Genomic DNA, 18,760 nt, shown 5'->3' with positions numbered 1-18,760 from the left:
CAGTTTTTCACACTCAAATGTAAAAGCTCTCCATTTACACATATCGTGGACTAATTGCCAAAAACTGGTCTAAGTTTTTCAGAATCCCCCGAATAGAAGACTCCAATTACTCGAAAATAGTATTATATATGCTTGCAATCGTATAATTAAAAAAAAACCCAGATAATTCTGGTTTTGTTCACTCCATCTCCCACTAAAAAGGACATTAGTTTATTCTACAAGATGACAGCAAGTAATATAAGTTTTCTTCCATCGCAATATACAGATCTGAAATGTAGGTGGCATTCTAATCATATCATACCACCACCCCCTATTGTTTTATTGAATACCTCGGCCTCTGAGTGGACTAGAAGCTCAAAGCTCAACGTGTTATAAGACCTTTGCAATGATGTATGTTTTATCATCAGTAGTCGATAATTGAAAATATGTGTTATTTGTTTAGCATGCTTTTCCTGCTGGACTGAATATTTTGTTCTTGACATCTAAGATATTACATAGGATTATTCACACAAGCTCACAGACAAGAAAAAAAAATGCAATTTGTTTTAGAAAACTACTTAAGATAAAAGCAGATTTTTAGCTATTTGGGGCTTACAGCAGCAGTTATCGGCACATAAAAGAGACATTTGTATTTGATATCTTACAAATATCATATTTCACTTTGTGATTCTTTTGAAAATCTTTCAACCTGTGGTAAAAGGGTAAGGAAAATCGTACAGTCACATTCCTGAGAATGAGAACATTCATTTGATATATGATTGGTCAATTTTAGTGTTATTTGAAAGACTTTTATATTCATATGAATATTTCTACTACATAACCTCTGGGTGTTGCTGATTTGTGCCACAAATGTTTTAAGGCCTTATTTTGTTATTATATGTAACAAATGCAGAAATGATTGTCTATGGAAAGTTCAGATTCTAAACTTTCAAATATACCACATATGCTTGACTTATGAATTCAGAGACTCATTTCAACATTTTAAGCATAAACCTTTTTCTGTGACTTAGCGCCCCTTTTGGACCCGCCGGTGAGTGCGCAGAGGTTGAAGAGGTTAAACTACATTTAAAACTGTATAAATGTCATTCATTATAACAAAGTATCAAACCAGTTGGCATCTGCAAAAATATTATGCTGGATCTTTCCTCAGAACAACTTTTCTGAGAAATTTTTATAATTACTTTTAATAAACTGGTCACATGGTCCTGCTTAGTTGGTGTATAAAGTCAGTTCCCCCAAGTTCACACACGTGTGCTAACAGAGTAACCACAGGTGTAGTTCATCACTTAAACTATGGACATTTTCCATTGTGTTTGACAACCAAGAAAGGTTTTCAATACATTTAGTCTTAAATTTGAAGAGTTTATCTATTTTTTATTTTAAATGAATGCCACTTGGTTTTATCTAATGCTATGACATTCATCTATTTTTAAGTGTTACATAGTTTCCAAAATACTTTTTGTGTTTCCTTTGTACTTGCATCTACTGCTGTGCAAATCCATATCCACACTCAAACAGCCCAATCAAAAAGCAATTAAAAGGGGAGGTATCACTGGAATGTTCTGAGCAATCACTTTATCACAACATGCTAGTTTAACAGTTGGTCTCAGGCTTGCCAATAGAAACGATGTTAGCAAATTACTTTTGTTGGACCACAGCTCCATCTACTTGTTATATGCAAAATTACAATCTTTCACTGATGCATCTTTTTACTTTATACATTACTGCTTACAAACCCACAGAACTGGAGGAACAGAGATTAACTTTTATTTCATTAGGTCTAATGTCATTTGCAAAAGTATTTTTAATGATGATATGTAAAAATTGTTAAAAGAGAGGGGTGTGTTGCCCATGTGCTTTGTAGGAGTCCAGTGTCCTGGTGGAGGAGCAAAGTGACATGAACACCTGCATTAAAGCCCTTTTATATACAGACAGTGACTTCATGGTGACCCCCATCATGGATAACCCAAAGGTAAAGTGACCATCAGGATTGCATGCAGCTCCAGACCAACTCTTGATTGGAGCAGTTTGAAAAATGCTTGAAAGCGGGACCTGTAGTCTAAACTGTATGTCCCTATTCCAGTTTGAATATGACATTGTTTTAAAGAACTAATAATTATTCTAATATATAATACTGTTCTATTTTTAGATTTTAAAGACTGCTTCAGTTCGTTTTGACCCAAAATCACTTTGTGTACCAGCACATTCAGGTAAATGGGAAGAACTAAGGTATTCAAACCAGCCCATCTGGCACCAACAATCATGCCACGGACCAAATCACTGAGATCATATATATATATATATATATATATATACTCACCTAAAGGATTATTAGGAACACCTGTTCAATTTCTCATTAATGCAATTATCTAATCAACCAATCACATGGCAGTTGCTTCAATGCATTTAGGGGTGTGGTCCTGGTCAAGACAATCTCCTGAACTCCAAACTGAATGTCAGAATGGGAAAGAAAAGTGATTTAAGCAATTTTGAGCGTGGCATGGTTGTTGGTGCCAGACGGGCCGGTCTGAGTATTTCACAATCTGCTCAGTTACTGGGATTTTCACACACAACCATTTCTAGGGTTTACAAAGAATGGTGTGAAAAGGGAAAAACATCCAGTATGCGGCTGTCCTGTGGGCGAAAATGCCTTGTTGATGCTAGAGGTCAGAGGAGAATGGGCCGATTGATTCAAGCTGATAGAAGAGCAACTTTGCCTGAAATAACCACTCGTTACAACCGAGGTATGCAGCAAAGCATTTGTGAAGCCACAACACGCACAACCTTGAGGCGGATGGGCTTCAACAGCAGAAGACCCCACCGGGTACCACTCATCTCCACTACAAATAGGAAAAAGAGGCTACAATTTGCAAGAGCTCACCAAAATTGGACAGTTGAAGACTGTAAAAATGTTGCCTGGTCTGATGAATCTCGATTTCTGTTGAGACATTCAGATGGTAGAGTCAGAATTTGGCGTAAACAGAATGAGAACATGGATCCATCATGCCTTGTTACCACTGTGCAGGCTGGTGGTGGTGGTGTAATGGTGTGGGGGATGTTTTCTTGGCACACTTTAGGCCCCCTAGTGCCAATTGGGCATCGTTTAAATGCCACGGCCTACCTGAGCATTGTTTCTGACCATGTCCATCCCTTTATGGCCACCATGTACCCATCCTCTGATGGCTACTTCCAGCAGGATAATGCACCATGTCACAAAGCTCGAATCATTTCAAATTGGTTTCTTGAACATGACAATGAGTTCACTGTACTAAAATGGCCCCCACAGTCACCAGATCTCAACCCAATAGAGCATCTTTGGGATGTGGTGGAACGGGAGCTTCGTGCCCTGGATGTGCATCCCACAAATCTCCATCAACTGCAAGATGCTATCCTATCAATATTGGCCAACATTTCTAAAGAATGCTTTCAGCACCTTGTTGAATCAATGCCACGTAGAATTAAGGCAGTTCTGAAGGTGAAAGGGGGTCAAACACAGTATTAGTATGGTGTTCCTAATAATCCTTTAGGTGAGTGTATATATACGTATATATCTATTTTTGTTTTTGCAGGAGCATATTTTCCCCATACTTTATGAATTTCAGTGGCATTTTCCTTTCTGTGGCACTTTATGCTAAACCCTGTTTAATTTCTGACACTGCTCCTATATTAGTTCAGTTTGTAGAGACAAATTGTTTGCAAGCCATTTGTGCATTGATTTCCCCAAAAAGTGTAAACACTGGCTCTGTCACAGTCAGCATTGCTGTTTATTTGAGCGATCCAACATACTATAGCAACATTGGCTCAACCAATGTGAGTTTGAGGCTGGGGTAAGGATACCTGTTTGCCAACCACTGGCAGGTGAGGGGAATATTTGAGAATTCTGTTTAAAACAGTCATTATTTTTGCCACCTCTCGCTGGTGTCGCTATGTGCTCTGATATTAGTCACTTCACCTTTATTGTTAGTGACAATTTAATGCAGTTTGCAGAAAGGATTTGGGAAAATTAAGTTTTTTTTTTACACCTATTTTACACTTGGCTTGTTGACTTCCAGAAATAATTTTTGCTAAACACGTTGCACATAAACCACTGCTAAAAGCTCCCTCTCCATCTCTCCTCAGCTGAACGGTTGTCCTGTCTGAGCTTAGAAGAATGGTCTCCCTTCCTGCTGCAGGTGTGTGCTGTTCTGGAGTCAGTGGATCGTGCCGGATCAGCCAATACCACAGCAGCACGCACTAAACTCAACCTGCTCTGTTACCTATGCACTGTCTGCAACCACAGAGAGATGGCAACACGCCTCATACATTCCCAGCTGGTAAGACACATATCTGATACACATGCTATCAAAAGTCTAGTGTCATGAAAACATCCTTTTCAGGTTCTAAAATTTCCAGTGAAATTATGCATTTTTGGCTCATGATTTCAGCAGTTTCTTGGGCTGAGAGTCTCAGAGTTTATCATAATCTATATCATTAAAAGGTGGAACATTTTCTTTACAATTATACCAAACACTTGAGCCTCCTTGTGTTTTTGTTTTAAGTTATAAGCCTTTAATTTTGGGTATGAAACAAGTAATCTTCAAAATCACTTAGTTTAAAGGGTTAAAAGACTTTGGAGAATCATACTGTATATTTTCTTATCAGGTATAATAGTAATAATAATAATAACCTAAATGAAGCAAAAAAATCAAGTATTGCAGCATATCTCCTTCACATAACGCTCATCATATATGTTATGTTCACAGCACACACTCATCAGCTGTTCTCTCAGAAAGTTTCATGCCACAGTATGGCAAGTTCAGGTCTACAGTACATTCACACTGCTTAAATCCACCAGCACTTGTGTGTGACCTGTCTGAAAGATGCTTTTACAACAATTGTTAAACTGTTATAGGAGACAAAAACATGCCCTAGCCTTTAATCTCGGTTTCAGAGAGGCCTGCTTATAGTATCTGCTGTACACATGTAGTGGGGAGTCCACTTGGAAAACTTTACATCTGGAAATAAATTTGTAGGACTTTGAAATAAATGTAATGCTACTACTATTAATATTAAAAATAAATAATGTAAATTGAATGACAAATATTTAAGATTCTACACCATATCTTGGTCACTTAACATTCAGCATGTTAAGTCCTCTGTTTGAATGGTAAGATTTCCTTGCTTCTGTTGGAAGCCCACAATATGCTCTTTGGAATATTCTCAAATCATGCTGGATAACATGGATCATCAGGCTGCATGAATATTCATGTAATGTTCTTTACTGTTATTGAAGAGACACTGGTGTCATACAATTTTTTTAAATGAATTTATTTTTTTATATACAGTCTACATTATATTTTGTGATTTTTGTCTCATGGTGTGCTTTTTTTAAATGGATACATTTGTATACACACAAATACATACATACATACATACATACATACATACATACATATATATATATATATATACACACAATACTTCTTCAGTAAACTGTAAAGCTATAACACCTTTCCAAGTGATGAAGATGTGACTTCAGCTGATTTTATGAGATGTTTGGGTTAATGGGAATGGGTGGGTTTTCTAATGAGGGAAGTAGAACAATAGTCTGTGAGCTGAGGAATGGGTGTCTGCTGCTGTCCTCGCCTCAGTCTGAAAATGAGCTTCCTCTTCCTGTGCTTTCATCAATGGAGACTCTAATCAAAGGAAACATGGAGGAATTTAACTGTACCTAATCAATTGTATGTTAAATAAGATACATTTTCCCCATTTAACCTTAAGCAAATATAAATTATATGTGTCCTTTCTGTTTGTTTTTTTTTTTCTTCAGTTTTGATTTTTGAATAATTTAAGATGAATTGTCAGATTATTTTTCTTGTTAAAGTACTTTTTCCCTATCCCAGCTTAATATGCATATACATGCTATAAGTAAGCCATTAATAGGTTGTTTCCCCTGAAACACCGTAGCTCTGTGGTTCTATCAAAAGATAGACAGCAGCACTACCTCAACCAATGTTATGAGTTTGTACGTTATGCCGGGGGCTCCCCAGCCTGAGAGAACGGGGGATGAATGTGGTCCTGATTCCGCACACCCGTCGGTGTGGAGAATGAAGCATGTGCATATGCGCTCAATCTTCATCTAACTGGGATTTATAAAGTGAACTTTGTGCAGGTTCTTCCGTATGTACGGATTTATGCATATGTAAACTTTTGTGCATAGGCACACTTTTAGTACGAAATTTATACAGTTTTATACATGAGGTCCCTGCTCATGGAGATCCCAAAGCTATTTAATGTGTGACCAGTTGTGCAAAGTTAAACCAACTTTATCATCTTTTCTCTCTCTCACAGTTCCCTGTGCTTGTTCAACAGATGCGACATGCTCCAAACTGGGATGTGTGAGTGTCACCCTGCCATAGCTAATTCTTGGAATTTACAGTTTAATTACTTTACAAAGACACATCTTTTTTATTTTTACATAGTAATACTCATCAATCAAATTCATCATCTGTGCAACTGTGTAGTGTTAACTATTTATAAAGACTCCATATGTACTTTTAACTGAATTTAAAACACAACACCATGAAAGGACGTGTAATATTCTCAGATGATTCTACTGTTGCCAGTCTGCTTGTAGAGAAGCCCTGCCTTTCTCTCTCCTCTTTGTCCCTGTGGCTGTGAGTGAAAGACAGTCATGTGTTTCACTGGCCCCTCACTGGATTACAGCCTCTATCTCCACTCTACAGTCACCAAGCCACGGATAATACACCTTTAGTGTTATGTAGCTCTAAATAACGGCATATACACTCGTCATAAAATCAAAAATGTAAAACATTGTCATTATTTACTCACCCTAATATTGCTTTAAGCCAAATGACTATTTATTTCATGGAACACAAAATGAAATTGTTATTATTTTATAACGCTTTAACGCGGCTTTCTGCAATATAATGAATGTAAATAGTGACTTTGTGCTGTCAACTTTCTTAAAGAACAAAAAGACACCATTTAATCCTATTGAAAGTAATTGATATGGCCCGTGCACTATATACAAAGTCTACTTTAGCCATATGTTCGAAATTTTAATTGTAAAAAAAAATGTAATTTTTCCTCATTAAAACGTTTTACTCCAAAATAAATTAATTGTAATTTTGAAACGTATGTATAAAATCATAAATTCTCACACGAGATGAGGACTGTCGTCATATCAGTAACCTTATAAAAGCTGTTTTATTCAATATGGAGAGGGTCCGCACATGGGGGTTGCCATGTAACAATCACATGACCAGCCGAACACTACTCTCTTAATCTCATTAACTGCCCTGTTATTTGACACTTTCACTCATAGATTAAATTAATCATGGCTGACTGTGAATAGTGAATTTCTACAATGGCATCTGTAGCTGAAAACTTGATTTTGAATGATGCTGCATTCTCACCGCTATGTGTCACTGTTAGTAAAATGTTTGTTAGTGTCATTTGGACTAAGTGCCCCTTTAAGCGGCCTAGGGGAGGTCAGCTGAAAAGACAAGTTAGTACAGAGGCAGAGCATGAAAATGTTAATACCTGACATTTTCAGCTAATTGCAATGTAGAACAGCTTTAATGAAAACACTGCTAAAAGATCATATGTTTGATTTATTATGTTCAAATTTGTGTTTTAGAAGGAGCAAAGTGATGAGAGTCATTGGATTGCTGGCTTCCCACTGCACAGAGCTCAGAGAGGATGTTCCTATCACAGAGGTAAGATCTGTGTATTGAATGCAAGATGGCTGTGATTACAAATGATGTGAAACATTTTGTGTTTGAAAATGAGGTACACCAGCAGGTGTCACTGTAGCATTGCTGGTTTTGCTTGCGCTCCACTCTTTTTCACTTTCCACTCAAATAAGGGGAGATTCAAATGCTGTCACACCAGATCTTTGGTTTTACACTGGATTGTGTTGCATTCTGCTACCAACTTTCCCTCCTTTTTGTTAATGGAGAAATTCAGTGCACTACCAGGGCTGCATGTGGACCGTAGCACAAAATGTCCATCCGTCATATTCTACCCAGGCTTATATGTTGGTTCTGAATGAGCATTTGATCGAAACCAGCTCAAATTCTGTAGCTTCTTAGAAAAATCCTCCATGGTTTCCCGCTTATCTGGCCTTAAGAGCTCAGGGTTCTCAACAGGTTTGCTGTCGTGGCGATTTTGCTCCGTGCTTCTCTTTCTTTGGCGAGAGAAAAGGAGAAAATTCTTCTTATGGTGGTTCGACAATCTAGAGGGCCTAATGCTTGGGCACAGGCAGTTTCCTAGATCATTTATTGGACTAATTGTAAATTTGGCAGAGATTTGTTGTAGAGAGGAGGTCACAGTATGGATATACTCAGTTGTATTGACTGGCATTATTGATGTTTAAAGGTTCTGTGGCAGCTGAAAGCTTCAAAATAAGAGCATCCTTATTGCTAACTTTCACCCATAGGCAGTATCCAACATCTAAAAAATCTTGGTCTAATTCATTGTCATGGCAACGATAAAAGCCTCTATAAATAGATGTCGCACAGGAGCTTGATGCAGGAGGCAGGAAATTACAGAATTACAGGTAGCGGAAAAGTTTTTTTTTCTCTCTTTTGCTTTCTCACCACCACCCCCCGATTCACTAAGTCGTTTTCTCCCCCTGTCGTTCTGTTAGCTCTCTAATCATCACTGAGGCCCTCTGTGTCTGTGCTCTCCATGATTACTTGAGCTCTAGTAGTAATTTTATCATTATATAATAGTAAATGAATCATTGTCCTTGGCATCAGCAATTCCCCGTGCCCCTTGCCTAAATTTACAGCCTGACAACGGTTCCCTTGACCAATCTCATTTACACTCCATGAAGAATTACAGCAGAGCCATCTAAAGGAAATTACAACAGGGATATGCAGGTTTCATTTTTACTTCTTTATTTATTATCCATATATATATTTCATTGCAAAATGTATTAAAAATCCAGATTTTTTTCAGTGCATAAAGGCATCACCATCTGCAGCGCCTTGTGCCGGAGGGAGTGTATATTTTCAGAGTTGCATTTTAAGTGGCACACAAGAGTATCAGTGTGATTGGAAACAAGTGAGGGAGGATCAAGGGCACTCTGTTTCTCCCTCGCTTTCCCCGCTGGATAGCTAAAACACATTTTGACAGGGTTTGGGAAATAATATTGATCCCGAGAGCTTCATCAGATCACCACGAAACTCCGCACCTCTTCTGTCATTTGTCTCTTTCTGTTGATATTATTTGGAATGTATACTTAAAATATCTGGTTGTCCTTGACCAGACATTTGTTTCAACATTTACTTTGATCTGAGCTCCTCAAACCCACAAAAGCAGTTAAGTTGCCTAAAAGGTAGAGGTACTGGTATTTGCAACACAGCCAGTTCTAGACTTTAAGAGGCCCTAGGCAAAATTAATTTTGGAGGCCTCCCCTCACCAAACATAATACATTCTTTTAGTTTCCATATCAGAAATATGTTAGAGCAGTAATGTAAACATCAGTTTTACTACGGAGTAGTTCACACAGTTAACTGATGTTACAATAGGTGCAGGTCTGCACAGGCTGATGTTTTTTTTCTTTTTCGAATGGTCAAATTTTGTATTACTTTTATTAATTACTGTGATATGTCATGCAACAAAGTGGTAGCTGGTTCAAATCAGCACTTAATCTGCTTCAAACACTATAATTTCTTTCTAAGACTTAAACTTTGCAAGCTTTGGCAAAGCTTTGGCAAATATAATAAAAATGTAAATATTCTTTTCAACTTGTTCTTCCTAAAAGGTGCTCATAGTTGCAGCCTGGTAAACAAACCTTTGTTACCTGATTAAAACCTGTGCACTCCTGTCTCACAGGAGTTGCATTGCAGCAAGCCAATCACAATGGATTTTCTTCCAGCTCTTACCATTTTTGTTGCAGTATGCATCATGCTTGACATGTGGGTTTGTCTGTGGGTTTTCCATGGGCATCCTGTCTCAGACAGTTTTGTTTTTTTACAAGTAGCTACAGCAACTTAAATGTAAGTTTAAAATAATTTTGCAAACTAACCAGTCCCCTATCTAAAACACATTTTTATTAATAGTCATGTTATTTTACAATAAATTATATAATAAACACATCAAAGGCAATACATATTATTTCCTGCTTTGTAAACACTAATATAATTAAAGTAAAAGAAAAAGAAAATACGTTTTTATTAACATTCATTGTACTGGTTTAAGAATAGAACAATGAAAACCCCTGTCGAAAAAATCTGTCGACCACTAATATGAATAGCCTGTAGAGGAATACTTTACATAATGTTTCTCTAATAAATATGCGTTAGTTTGTGCTGCTCTTTTTTTTTTTTTTTTCTTCTCTTTTCAGCGCAGAGGGAACTTTAGATCGTCCATGCTTAAAGTTTGAGTGCTTGAGATTTTGCAATAGCAAAATACACATTAGACTTATTTTACATGTTATTTGTTCCAATGCTGATAATAAGAGTCATTTGTGGATTTTCCAAGCGCTAGAAATAAAACGTATCGCGCACAGCCCTGGGCCAAAAGCATCGTTACTTAAGTGTTACTTGAAAATGCTCGTTGGTTATCGTACAGCACTAAAAGCATCATAAGCACATAGACTGATGCAGACATCTGCAGGACAAACGGGAAATTGCACCTGATATAATTTAAACACCTATAGCTACACTTTATGCTAAAACTTTAATATCAGGATACCTATGGTTTATTTATTTTAATCTTAACAGACAAGTCTAATAGTAATAATAACAACGAAATGCATAAAATAGATAATCTATATAAATGGATGAATAGATAAATTAGTAAACAAAGTTATTTCTGTAGACTAGTTGGTAACAGCAAAGTGGTGGCATGATTGATGCAGACAACTGTATAAATTAAATTAAGAGAGACCAGGAAAAATGCAATAACTGCTTAATTGTTTATAAATATTTGCTCCTCTTACTATCTGACACCCAAAGGCACTCTCGCCATCTCGTCAAGTTGTGTAGCACCACACATGCGGCATTGCTGTTATTGTTACCAATTTTGGGAGAATTGGTGAATGTCCCTAAAGCACATCTTCTAAACATCACCTTATTTTGCGCTGCATGATAACATGTTGAACCTCGTAATATTCAATGACTGGTTGTAAAGCCTCCACTGTCTTTACTAATCGTAGAAGCTTTCATATCGAGGGAAATGTGTGCAAATTAAATATTTACATGCACAGCTGATTATGGAAGTAGATTGTGTAAAAGAAATGGATCTTTCTGCCAAAAATTATTGTATAACAATACGTAAGTATGTAGGTAATTAGGTCGATTATTTAAGAAAATATTTTTAATATTTAATATATTATTGAGGTAAATTAAAAAAATTATTGTAAAGTTATGCACAAATATAATAGTTACAATGATGAGCAGCACAATACTTTCACATTTCAGCACTGTCGCACGGACAGTGACTCTCTTAAGCACTTTAAGTGTGTCCTCACGCATTCATGTTGAGTGTAGTTTTGGGAAATGCACGTAAAAAAAATTATGAACATTCAGAAAATCGCTTGTAGAAAATGAGGCCCAGGATAATTACACAAAGTTCAAATATAATTTGGAGGCCCCCTCAGCAATGCGGAGGCCTTAGGCAGGCCTAGTCTGCCTAGCTAGTGCCGAGCCTGGTTTGCAAAACTGTTAGTATTCCTAGCTGAATTAGTAATTTCAGCACAGATTTCAGATCTGTCCCTAGGAATCATTTTATTTTGTTACAGACCAAATGTAGGCTGCTTACTTTTTCTACTCATCTGTTTACTTCAGTATTATACTGTTTTGATTTAAATCTGGTGTGTAATTTCACTAGCGCCAATGAACCGAATTGCAAAAATAAATATTTTCAAACAGCCTTAAGACTGGAGTATACTTTGATTGTCTGCGTTCCTGATCGCTCTGCACATAGTATGCATGATGCAAATTTCGTCTTCAGTATTATCTGCCTATATTTTCCAGACACGCGGTCATTCCTCATCTGTGCGTATCGTTGGCACATGCATCTGCTGTTGATAGTTAAAGATTATAACAAAGCAGTCATAGTGCATTTGTATTCGCCCATGGTGAAAATAGTGTACTTTTAAAGGCAATGCGTTCGACTGCGATCCGGAACGCAGAAAAGCTAAGTATACCTGGGCCTTAAAGAATAGTGTAACTGATAGCCCCGCCCACAACTCATGCCATTGGTAGAGTCAGTGTTGTTGTGTCGGGCTGGCAAGGTCATTCAAAACAAACAGAGGAATTGAATAGCACCACAGAGACTGTTTCTTGAAAACTGTAAACATTCACTTTCTAATGGACAGTAATGTTGTGTAATGTAATTTTATATTAATTAATTAATTAATTAATGCTAAATAGTTCTGCTGTGGCAATTTGTCAATGTAAACATTACATATGAACATATTAGGGCTGGGTATCGATACAGTTCCCGATTTGGATAAATTCCATTTCACAAGCTTTCGATTCCAATTTTTATGGGATTTAATTTCATTGTAATTCATTTTGGTATATTTCATTTAAAATATCCATTTTGCTTGCAAATGAAAGGAACTCTCTCAACTAATCCTGTTAATTATACAGGGAACCTTCTGACTAATGAAAATATTCATTATAAATATTAACAGCAGAGCCCAAACTAAGCAGTATGAATGCTATTTTTGTGATTGATATTTAAAACTGATGTGAATTTTGGTTAAGTAAAATAATAATATATATCTTGGAATTTTAAGAAAAGATATCGGGATTGTTCAAATAATAATCGCAATTTAATTGGAAAACCTATATTTTTACCCAGGCATATGACAAATGAATGCATAATGACAACATGAGCAGTAATGTAGAAGAATAAGAGAAACCTGTGATATATTATTTCTGATAATCACTGACTGAATTTCATTCTGCTCCTGAAGTATGAAACATCTTAATGAGATATATTATTAATTAATATGCATGGCCTGATGAAGTGACACCCTCACACATTTTACTATCTAGGTGATCAGAGCTAACGAACTGCAGATATATACACAAAGACAGACGTTCCTTTTATCACAAGACCCCATTAAAGTGGAAATCATGATCATGCAAAAAAGGGATGTCGTTTTGGATTATCCTTGTTTGTGTTAAGGATGAGGTCCTTTTCTAAGGAAACACTAGTGGCACAGTGCAATATTAATTATGGTTAGAACACATGTTTAAATTGAGCCAACTAGACCCAGGATCTGACTCGTGCTTGTATAATCTTCAGTTCCTTGATTTTTGTCTTAAAGGGATAGTTAACCCAAAAATGAAAATGCTGCCATCATTTACTCACCCTCATATTGTTTTTCTTCCATGGAGTACAATGAGATGTTAGGGGAAATGACAGCCTCAGCAGCATCACTTTTAAACCCAAACCTGATTTCAGGTCAGTGGATTGAACAAGGGAATCCTGCAGGTGCTGCTCAATGCTCTGTGATGTTCTCCACTATGCCACCTCTGCACAGCACAAACCCACTAATACCCAGCCCAACACCACAGGGCATCTGTGTGTGTCAATGATGATGATGATGATGATGATGTTTTCAAAAGCAGGGTAGCCTATGTATGTGTGTGGATAATAACAGTGTACTCTAGAAGGAGAATTTGTGTGTATGTGTTTGTTGCTGATAATGATACGTTTTAGAGGAGGAATTACTTTGCATGGCTGAATAAGATAGTTTAGCCTTGTTTGTTTCTTCCTCTGTATTTGTCGCTGCCAATACTCATCAAACACAGCCGCCAACATCTGTTCACTGCAAAGTCATCACTTATGAGACTTCAACAGCCATGGGGCCACAGTGCTTCAGAAGGCCAATTTGCATTGCACCCTACTGAGAGAACGTCTTTAGAGAGAGAGAGAGAGAGAGAGAGCGAGCGAGCATATATACTTACTCATCTGAGCATTCAGAGAGACCGAATATAATAAAATGCTAATGCATAAGACCAGAGCTCTCTGTGTGTCCTTGCCTTAAAAGTGCAGAGAGACCTTTAGGGTTGGTTCCACTTACTATTGTAGGTGTTCAGCCATCTTTAGTGAGATTCCAATGTGTAGGGTTGCAAATTTTAAGACAATTTCTTAATTGACAATCGTTAATGAATGAAAATCGATTAATCATTAAATCATCAAAAATTACAATAATAAACTACATGGTGAACAACTTGCAACTAAAAAAAAAAATACAAAACTTCTTATTCAAAGCTTTATTTATACAAAGTTTGATTTTTGACTGACTAACCATTCTAATGTAAAACTAAAAAAAAAAAAAAAAAGGAAAATTCCGGTCCCACTTTATATTAGGTCTCTTTAACTTCTATGTTCTAACATTAAAATACATACACTACATTGTACTTATTATGTAACTGCATGTTGTTCTGCAAAATTCTCACAAGATTCACATTTGCTGCTCCTGAGGTTGAGGTATGGGAAGGGTTAGGGTTTAGGGTAAGGGCTGGGGTAGGGTTAGGTTTAGAATTAGATTTAGGGGTAAGGTAAACAGTGTAATTAAGCAAAAACCACAGTTTATGCTGTAAACATAATGTTCATCTATAGAGAAACAAAGTGAAGGAAAATATGGATGCACTTCTGTGTTTTTTATTCTGTGTTGTTGAAAGGACGTGCTATGCAGCACGCAAGCAGCAGTCCACCTTCTAGTGGACTCGGGGTATGACTGTCTAGATAGGGGAAAAGAAAAAACAAAGACTATCTGCAAGAAGGATATAGCTGCAGGCAGAGCTCCAAAAAGGGGCGTGAGCTCCAAACCACCAGCAAAGGTATAGGGAGCCCCTAACCTAAACTTTTCCCTAACCCTAACTGTGTGTGGAAGTGATGACCCATTTTGGAGTAGATGCAACACCCTTTTGGACTAACCCTGCCCTCTTTTGGAGATTCTGGCTCCATTTGGAGGTCTGCAGCTATACCTACTTGCTATCTGCTGGCTTGATTACTACATGCATGATTACTGAATATGCATGTGCTGAAACTGATTGATAGACAATCTAAAAGCTTTATCGATCAATAATCAATCATCGATTATTCATTAACATCCCTAGTAAGGAGCGTAGATGCTCAATCTTAAGGTCATATCACAAGTTTACATCAGTGTATCACATCAGAGGATGTGGAGAAAGAAATGTACCCCCCAGTCATTGCACACCACTTAAGTACTGCATAAAGCTTGGCTAAAATAAATATGTTGAAAATGAGTTGAGGCTTTGCCATTTTTATTTAGCTTAATTTAGAAGTAGTGATTACATGGCGTTTGTTTGTGTGTGTGTGAGGATAAAGTGCGTAATAGACAGTGGGGTCTGAGTTTACTAAAGAACATTTTGCACTCTATTTTGATTTAAAATTTAATGCAAATATTTTTTATTACAAATAGTAGTATTAGCATAACAATATCAGTAAAAGATTGGAAATGTACATGGAATGTTCCTAATCTCTTTTGAATTTATTTTGACCCATTTTGCTTTAATGACAGCATGCACATAAGCTGGTATAGACTGGAAAATTGTTTGAAGTTGTTCCAAACCTGATATTTTATGTTATCCCATCTTGCTTTGAGAATATTCCAGATGCACCAAAGATGCTCTCTGGAACATTCTCAAATCATGCTGGGATAACATGGATAATCAGGTTTTGAACAACTTTTGAAATTCATGCCAGCTTGAGTGCATGCTGTTATTAAAGCAAAATGGAGACATACCGAATACATAAGAGATTGTACATTTCTTGTGAATTCTGAACCTTTGTTATGCTGATACTATAATATATAATGAAACATTTTTGTATTGCATTTTAAAAGTGCAAAATAGAAGCATTTTGTTTAGTGAACTTAAGACGTTTGCACCCTACAGTATCTCATGCGTCATTTATATCTAAATGAAGGGTTTTAAAGCATTCTAAATGAATTTTTATTACTGGAAAATATAATTTATTTAAATTCACATTGATTTCTTAAATACATTTATAGATAGGGGTATATTTTAATTAATTATATACTTGTATTTATTTAGATACATACCACAAGTACTATATGTAACTCTACACAAACATGTACTAAGTTGTTTGATGACTTTTTGGGCATTCCATATGATTGTATTTGGTCAATTGAAGTGAGCTCTTAGAGATATCCCCTTCTCAGTTTAGGGAGCAGTGAACACTGTGAAGGGACCCTGTGAATTTGACGTGGCTTTAAAGGGTTGGTTCACCCAAAAATTATCCCATAATTTGCTCAAGCCATCCTAGGTGTATATGACTTTCTTCTTTCTGTCAAACACAATCAGAGTTATATTTAAAAAAATCCTGGCTCTTCCAAGCTTTCTAATCAGAATGAATGGTACCTTTTTTGTAAGAGAAATATCCATATTTATAACTTTATAAACTATAATCACTGGCTTCCGGTAACAAACTTTCACTGGCTTCATCTATCCTCTGCGCTTCCACATTTGTCACTTCTCACCGGAGCTTACACTACATCTTCATCATACTCCAGAACTCGACTTTCTCAGGAACGAGTGGACGGCCGTTACCAGAAGCCAGTAATTATAGTCTATAAAGTTATAAATATGGATATTTTTCTTACAAAAATGCATCAGAAGGGCTTTATTAACCCTCTGGAGCCGTATGGATTGCTTTTTTGATGGATGGATGCGCTGTTTTGGGCTTCAAAATCTAAGGTACCATACACTCCCATTATAAAGCTTGGAAGAGCCAGGATTTTTGTTTTTTTAAATATAACTCCGATTGTGTTTGGCTGAAAGAAGAAAGTCATATACACCTAGGATGGCTTGAGGGTGAGTAAAATATGGGATAATTTTCATTTTTGGGTGAACTAACCCTTTAATGTTAGTGCTTTTATTTAACCATGCAATATAATAGAAGTCTAACAACTGAATTACTATTTATTAGCTATAATAAATGAATACTAAAATGTATATTTAAAGCTACTTTAGAACAATAAATTTGTGTTTTTGTTTTGTTCCTCAGGCAGTAACCATGTTCACAGAGCTGATCCGAGAAAACTTTAGGAGCAGCAAACTGAAACAGTGCTTGATTCCACCACTAGGGGAGCTGCTTTACCTCATTGCTACACAGGTACAGCAGGCTGTTCAAAAATGGTCTGTGTGAAAGTAATGTCACGTATTATTCAGAATATCAATATTCACATAGGTCCATGGTGACATGGTTAAAATTGAAGAAAAAAGGCAGACTGTCTTTTTCATTAGAGTAATTATTGATCAATGCTCAACTTCCATATTGGCTGCAAGGGGAATAGCCAACCGATAAAAATATAATCTTGTGATATCACTGTTCATTGTCCTGAAATTTCTATTTTCATATGCCCTTGATGGTAGACTCAATATGCTTCTCATAAGTATCTTACTGGCAATATTTGTCCTCTGAGTATTCCATGACATTTAAACAGCTCCCTCATGAGAAGAGTTTCACACAACCTCTCAGACCTCATTAACTCAACACAAGGGCCACCTCATAATGGATGCAGTCATGCATAACCTCTGACAGCAGTTTTACTGTAAAGATCACTGCTGAAAAATGTACACACGTGTGTTTTGGCTTAAATTAGCATTTTCTGTACATTGTACAGTGCTAAAAGAGTATTACTCTTACAGTGAATCACGGTAAGGGACCATTTACACAGTGTGTGATAAGTGGTAAACTTTGCTTGTGATCTTGATATTCTCTAGTGTACACTGACAATTTCCGTACACACAAAAGGATGTGTGGAATGTGCCACGGCAGGTGCAATGAACTGCTTCACCTCAATGATAGCGAGCAACAAATCTCTGAATAAGACGATTGCTCTAAATAATTCTGTGATGCATGTAAATGATACATAATAAAATTAACTAAAGGAAATGCCAGTTATTTCTCTATAAAATGTATTCTTTCACACATTCTAGAGGGAACACATTTTTAGATTCATAGAGTTAAGGAAAATCGTTGAGTTTTATCCCTGTGTCTGAATATGCTTACCTGCCTACTACTGTATATAGCATGCTTAAAGCAGTACGTCAAATGAGTATGGGGTCGGAATCCTCAGTATTCATAAAAAATAGGTGAGAAATGTATCTGCCGAAATTCTGAAGTGCTCATTGATGGGAGCCGAGGAGATGTCACATTCGAAATACTGAATATTTGTAAATATAACATTAGAGAACCATCAGAGGGCTCTTTTCAAGTGCTATAAATATACAAATAATACAAATAAAAAAATAAAGTTGATCCATGCTTGAATTTGGAAAATATTTTCGCAGCTGTTGCAACTACATCAGATTTTCAGGTCACAGATCAATGTCCACGTTCCTGGATGAAGAATGCCCGGCAATTAACTGCATACCTAAGGAATGGTTGAGAAGTACATTGTTCATAAAATGCAGTGCATTTATGACACTGCTTATGTTTTCCATGTTGTTATTTGACCACAGAACAGCTAAATATGATTGGTTATAAATAAAAGCACCACTGATCGATCATAGACATGCGGCAGCTGCAAAAAGATTAACTATTTTTATCTTGCACAGTGTGTGCTGTTAACAGTCATGCAAAACAAAGCTGGATGATTCTCGTGAATGAGTTCGGAAAGGCATGCTCCTTGCTGCTGCCTGTCCCTTGTCTCCCATTGAAAACTAATTAGAAACATGCGGACACCGCGTACTGTGTAAAACACCCTTATCAATGTATATGTCATCTA

The 18,760-nt window shown here is 36.7% G+C and overlaps 1 protein-coding gene across 1 annotated transcript in view; it reads left to right on the top strand.

Annotated features, from left to right (window-relative positions):
* ulk4 (unc-51 like kinase 4) overlaps positions 1-18,760 on the top strand; it is a 199,602-nt gene that overhangs the window by 9,870 nt on the left and 170,972 nt on the right. Inside the window, exons 13-18 of the mRNA XM_052143329.1 lie at positions 1,865-1,972; positions 2,150-2,210; positions 4,120-4,313; positions 6,331-6,377; positions 7,643-7,721; positions 17,035-17,142. Coding sequence (XP_051999289.1) covers positions 1,865-1,972; positions 2,150-2,210; positions 4,120-4,313; positions 6,331-6,377; positions 7,643-7,721; positions 17,035-17,142 — 597 coding nt within the window. The remainder of the gene's footprint in view (positions 1-1,864; positions 1,973-2,149; positions 2,211-4,119; positions 4,314-6,330; positions 6,378-7,642; positions 7,722-17,034; positions 17,143-18,760) is intronic.

This window comes from Xyrauchen texanus, chromosome 15 (assembly GCF_025860055.1).
Source record: "Xyrauchen texanus isolate HMW12.3.18 chromosome 15, RBS_HiC_50CHRs, whole genome shotgun sequence".
Lineage (NCBI taxonomy): Eukaryota > Metazoa > Chordata > Actinopteri > Cypriniformes > Catostomidae > Xyrauchen > Xyrauchen texanus.
Note: the sequence above shows the minus strand (reverse complement) of the source record. Positions and strands in the feature narration are given on the sequence as shown.